General features: G+C 52.9%; 3 protein-coding genes across 3 annotated transcripts; 1 reads left to right on the top strand and 2 right to left on the bottom strand.

Annotated features, from left to right (window-relative positions):
- Positions 1-32: 32 nt before the first annotated feature.
- On the bottom strand, positions 33-2,495 carry TRAVEDRAFT_54603 (uncharacterized protein; the record flags this gene model as incomplete). The annotated part of the gene is made up of 16 exons (XM_008047529.1): positions 33-430; positions 479-568; positions 622-771; positions 827-862; positions 917-973; positions 1,025-1,069; positions 1,122-1,358; positions 1,407-1,451; positions 1,505-1,534; positions 1,586-1,615; positions 1,672-1,731; positions 1,789-1,845; positions 1,899-1,949; positions 2,158-2,223; positions 2,272-2,388; positions 2,443-2,495. Coding segments are annotated over 16 exons (1,522 nt in total), but the record flags the coding sequence as incomplete, so codon positions are not given.
- Positions 2,496-3,484: 989 nt separating this feature from the next.
- Positions 3,485-4,312, top strand: TRAVEDRAFT_84659 (uncharacterized protein; the record flags this gene model as incomplete). Its single annotated transcript, XM_008047528.1, has 3 exons — positions 3,485-3,552; positions 3,604-3,968; positions 4,011-4,312. Coding segments are annotated over 3 exons (735 nt in total), but the record flags the coding sequence as incomplete, so codon positions are not given.
- Positions 4,313-4,623: 311 nt separating this feature from the next.
- Positions 4,624-5,774, bottom strand: TRAVEDRAFT_54601 (uncharacterized protein; the record flags this gene model as incomplete). Its single annotated transcript, XM_008047527.1, has 2 exons — positions 4,624-5,501; positions 5,600-5,774. 2 exons carry the CDS (start codon positions 5,772-5,774, stop codon positions 4,624-4,626), a joined length of 1,053 nt encoding a protein of 350 aa, XP_008045718.1.
- Positions 5,775-5,842: the final 68 nt, after the last annotated feature.

Genomic DNA, 5,842 nt, shown 5'->3' with positions numbered 1-5,842 from the left:
CTAATAATTTGTCAAAGGTACAAATGACTCACGCGCTGGGGTGGGATCAGAAGGGAAGGTGCGCATGTTGACACCGACGTAGCGCTGCGATGCAGTGAAGGTGCTGATAGGTAGCTCGCTGCGGTTGAACACAGTGCCAAAGAAAGCCATCGTCCGCTCCCACTCCGCCCGCACAGGGCCAAACAGGACTGACTTTACAGTCTGTGACTGCTGCTTTCCAAACGACGTCGGGAAGACGACATTACAGGTGAAGACGAAGCCCATGGTCATGCAGATAGCCCGGGCATGCTGCCCCGACTGCGGCTTCCAGGAGAGCACCTTGTTAGCACTTTGGCCAAATGTACTCAAGGTGACCTTGGCTGGGTCAAAGCGCGCAGGGTTGATGACGTAGCCGCCATCATTGCTGAAGGTGGCCAGTCTCTTCAGGGCACTAGGATTTGCGGTTAGCTTACATCATGGGAGTAGAGATATCACCGACCTAGGGTTCACGTCATGCTTGTCGACAAGGCCTTGCGTGTATGGCACAGTGCTGATGAGGGAACCGTCTGCGGTGAGTGCATCACAAGATCTAGGTGTATGTCAGGCTGTGCCCTGCATATGAAGAATAATGGTGTTTCATACCGCACTACTGGCAAGCCCTGGTACGTGTCCCTGAGCGCTTCATCCACAACATCAGGGTTGTCAACATCGAGGACGAGCTTGTTGGTGACGTCATCTGCAAGATCTTCCATGGCGGCATCATCCTCCTCTTCTCCACTGTCCAGAGAAGACCTACTCCATGCAGTCAGAACTTGCAAATATTTCAGGTTCCAGGAAAATGACGTACATGTGTGCGGTGTCCTTGCTGCTCCCGTGATCCTGACTGATGATGGCTTCAACGGAGATGCATTTGAGATATACCAGATCAAAGACATACATGGTGCGCAGGGGCTCAGGAAGATGGTCGGTGAACAGACGACGCTGAAGGCGCGCTCTACAACACATTGTAAGGACTAGTACGGTACTTGTAAGCAAAGCTTAGTACTTGTCCTCGTCGTCAGTCTCGCGAGTGAACACCGACGAGTCAGAGCTGGAGAGAGATCAGTGCAAGCTCAATATTGCATGTACATGGGTAGACTCACTTCGGGGCCTTAGAGGTCTTCGCAGCCTTGCTAGTGTTGCTGGCCTTGACGGGCGTGTTCTTGGACTTGCCGGGAGTCTTACGCACGGGGATCACCACCTCGACGCTGCTGCGCTGCTTGGTCTGAACCTTTCTGTCCACGGTGCCGCTCAGCTCAGTCTGAACATCCTTGTCGACCATGATCTTCTTAGCCTTCTCAGCAGCAGCTCTTTCAGCAGCAATCTGCGCTTTGATGGTCCTGAGCCAATATTTAGTAGGCAGCAGATAAGTCACCAGTGAGACCTACTGTGTGCGGGGGAGAGGGACAAAACTCTGCTTGACTGGGGCCGGCCTGGATTGCCACAGTTAGTGGAAGCTAAAATTGAAGGTGAAAGGAAAACGTACACCGTCTTGACCTTCTTTGCAGGAGAGATTCTAGATAATGTTGTGTTAGTATCAGCGTAACCAACACTGATGTTTGCGCACCCTTCATCTTCGGAGTCCTCAGAGTCCACCCTAATTGGATGATTAGTCCAATGATGTAACCTATAATGACAACACGGTACACTTACTGCTTGGCACGCTTAGCAGGGGTGGACTTCGGCTTGGCAGCTCTGCCACGACCGGCCTTGCTATGGCAAGGTATTAGATGACAGATAGCAACAACACAGTGGAATAATAACACTCACACAGGTGATGGAGTCTTTGGTGTAGACGGCGGGCTAGAGTTGGCAGCACGGCTGCGTCTGCAACATACAATATTAGACAAGCATTGCATAAAGTGAGAACGAACACATACCCAATCTTTGGGGTCAGCTCAACCTCCTGGCGGCTGTCCTCCTCGTCATCGCTGCATGTGGCATTAGATTTGCATTGGGCTGATGTTGCATATCTTACCTGATCATCATAACATCAGCGGAGACACTTTCATTGTCACTGTAAGAACACCCTTCAGAACTGAAGCACATTGAACAAAGAACTGTGCAGAGCAACGTACGAGGTGTTGTCAGCAGCAGCCTCCTCCATGCTGATGTCAGACTCAAGTCTGGACATCGGACTCCTCAGAGCCTTCCTCAGCATCACTGTCAATGGCCCGTGCTGCCTTGCCACGGATGGCCTTCCCTCTACAGTCGTTGAGAAAAATGTGCTGTTGAGGAGAGAGCAACACTCACTTAGCAGCAGATACTGCTGGGGCCTTGCGGGAAGGAGCCGTGGTCTTGCGCACTGCTGCAGCCTTGGCACCTTTAGCCTGAGTCGGAGCAGCCGCCTTCTTGGTGACAGCCTTGGGGCTGTAGAAGGGATCAGTATGCAGTAGCAATATAGTATGCACAAAAGACACTCACGCCTTTCCGCCGGTGCTAGCAGCGACACGGGTGCGGGTAGTACGTCCAGCCATGGGAATAGATGTGGAAGTGAAGAAGTGGAGAGAGACAGGTAAAAGGTGCTGAGAAAAGCGATGGGGAGGACTCGAGGTGATGGGGAGGACTCGAGGCGGGGAGGACTCTGCCTGGTTCCGCTGCCCTCAGGCCCTTTTATGCTTCTCATGACCGGGGTTCGGAGATATCGCCAGAGTTCTGGGATGTCGCTACGCTCGCTTACCAGTGTTGGGGACAATGCGCCCTGTTCCGTGATGAGTGCCCTCCCATGAACCCTGCCTGCAAAGAAACACCCTGTGTGCCGACTTGGTACCCCTTGTACCAGTTAAAATGCAGACATATGTATCAGAGTACACAGTGCATCTCTGGACAAACTGAGTGCACCTTCATGAGTATCCTGTTTGCGGAGGACCCATGGGGAGGCTTTTTTGAAATTCGCATATGTAGGCGTGAATTTGAAATGGCTGCGCTGATGCGCTTCGGGAACTAGGATGGGTCTCCCCAAAGTCCCGACTGGTCTGCAGTTGTTGTCAGCTCACAATTGGTGCAGCGAGTGGTGGAACGATGAGAAAGCTGGAAAGCTCTCCCCAAAGGCGGAACAGGCCCGAACAGAACTTTACGCTGCATGCATGTCACGGCCGTCCATCACTTGCACTGACTGCTGCTTCTTTCCTTCTTGACCATCACCTGCAACTATGTCCTTCCTCGCCCACCTTTATGGAAATGTTGCCAAGTACCGTGAGTGCGTGTGTCAACAAGGTCAACGGGATACTCACCGGAGTTGCTAGAGGGCCTGCTCCTGGATTGCATGAGTGGCAATGCAGAGTCTGCTCCTCCGTTTACCCAGCTTTTAAGCCTGTCGGATGTGCGTACTACTATGGCCTGTTTTCAACATGTCTGACCTGTTTGACAGCCTACACGCCTCATCAGCAACGTCGAGATACTAGAGCAACAGGATGGCAGATTGCTCACCCTTATTCAACAACGACCATCCCGTTCTACCCCTCCTGAGGAGCTCGTGTTGCGCGTGCAGGGTTTTCTTGTTGAGTCTACTCTGCCTCCAATCAGGCGCAACCAGTGAGTGCTTGTATCCGCTTCTTGTCAGCCAAGCATCAACAGTCTCGTCAGACTTCCCTCAAACCCAAACCGGCTTATCGATCTCAGGCAAACTGTCACCGTGAGCGGCCTGGGTATAGAGCCCTTCGACAAGGCAGTCAGCGCGGTCATGACCATTCATCAGCATTTCTGTGCACACCTTGTTGGACACAATCTGCGCACCTGGAGGACATCACGTCTGGAGAACTACCTTACACTCGCCTTCGGGAATCGGTACCTCACTGCTTCAAAGTTTGCTGAAGGCAAACCACGGGGTGATCTCAGTGATGTCGTGGACCCATTTTATATCCTGCAGCCCCGTCTCACCACTCAGGTCCATCTGCAAGAGAATGTGGTTGAGTACTGGGAGCAAACGGTGACGGAGAACCAGGGCAGGTGTGTTGTTTTTAGATGTTTGCCATTGTGTAAGTCTCTAACAGCGATCAGTTCCTTCCGCCGCATCAAGCCGGATGGAATCTTCCCCGGCACCATGGTTGAACTCCAAATTGCCTTTGCGGCAGTCAAGGTTGGGCATCATGAATATATATTCCTGCCCAAACTGCGGGCGATCTGTGTCCTTAGCCGTGCAGTGCAATCGGTAATCACTTCCTCTCTGTATTCTCTTTGCTGTGCTCATTACAAGCAGGACTATAACTCATCGGCCTTGAAAGATCTGAGTCTACGTGCTATCTCGCCGCTCAAGAAGGTCAAGCGCAAGGTGGGGTATGAAGAGGAGGAAGAGATAGGGATGGAGGAGTCACGTCGGCAGCTGAAGAGAATGTCCTTGCAGGATGGTGGTAGTACTCGGATTGAGGAGTCTATGTCAACTTAAGTGTGGTTGCGTTGAAGATAATAGATTGTCACTCTTCTGCAGCAGTATTTCCATTCATGCCTGCACGAGAGAGTACCAGCAAGCCAATGATAGCAGCGCAAGTACAGGTGTGATCACTGAAGCAAGAGCGACATATTACAGTGCATAATGAGCGAGCCAGGAGTGTAAGGCAGAAACAATGTACGATATTTCTAAGCAGCATAAAGTAGTAAAGGTAAAATCTAAAGTTTCTGAACACGATGGTACTTGCACAGAAGGTGCTCAAACATAATGACGTCAAAGTCCATCTTGGCCTTCTGCTCAGCATCCAAAGAAGAATCAAGTGCACGATAAAGGCGGCAGAAAATAGGGAAAACCTTTGAAGAAGGCCCCTTACCCTGCACCAGTCCAAGGGCCACCAGACCCTTGACCGCTCCAGCCCCAATGCTGCACACCATGTTCCCCATTTCCTCAACACCCGGCATCTCAACAAGGCCTGAGTAGACCAAGTCAGATGCGCACAGCGCTGAGGTGAGTTTGCCAACTCCAGGGAGGTGTTTACACATCCAGGCTTGCGCAGTCACATAGGGAACAGGCTGACCTTTAGGGAAGTGCGCCCTCCACTCTGCCTCCTTCTCAAAATACACCTTGAAGTTCTCCTCCTTCCGGCCATGGGAGGGAGCACCATAGGCAGTGATGTCGCAGAAGTACTTGCCGTCCTCGCCATCCGCCAGGCCCTTCTCTGCGACCACAGCTGCACGCTTTGCCTCCCAGGCAGCAAAGTCAGGAAAGAGTCTCCCAGCACGATAGTCCCGGGAGAAGGGAGCACGGTAGGTGACACCACGCGCAAACCAGAGGCTGGCAAGCGCACCTGGGGAGTGGATGATGGCGGGGTGGGCAAAGGAGCCTGGAGCGCGCGCGCTGATGGTCTCTGGAGCATGTTGGCGAAATGGAAGATGGTAGTCCAGATCGTCCAAGGCCCATTGCTGCACTGCAGTGGGAGAGGCAGGTGGACCAGCAGCGTCGAGGAGGGGCAGCAGCTCAAGCATAAAGGCGGTCAGCTTGCCAGCGGCAGCCTTGATGACAGCATCAGGCACCGAGGGAATGATGAGCGACGCTCCTCCGAGTCAGAATCAGCCAGCGGGAGTGCTGACAGATCCTGAAGGAACTCGGAAAGCATGTCTGGCTGAAAGGCATGGCGAGGTGGGAGGTGGTCACCAAGCAAAGCAGTGCGCGCAAGGCGGTAGAAGTTCCAGACCTTGTCCAGAAGCAGGACCTGGCCTGAGCCAAAGACACTGGTGAGGTGACGGACAAAAGTCCCCTGGATGCGGCTGATGCTCTGAGGGCCAGGAAACGCAAGCCAGGAACGGATGGTGGAGTGAAGGACAGCCATAACGCAGGTCTCCAAAACCTCAGAGGAAGGCTCCAGGTCGTCATCTGAGAAGTTGAAGGTACGAGCAG

Source organism: Trametes versicolor (assembly GCF_000271585.1).
Source record: "Trametes versicolor FP-101664 SS1 unplaced genomic scaffold TRAVEscaffold_28, whole genome shotgun sequence".
Taxonomy (NCBI): domain Eukaryota; kingdom Fungi; phylum Basidiomycota; class Agaricomycetes; order Polyporales; family Polyporaceae; genus Trametes; species Trametes versicolor.
This window is presented reverse-complemented; position numbering and strand designations above follow the sequence as displayed.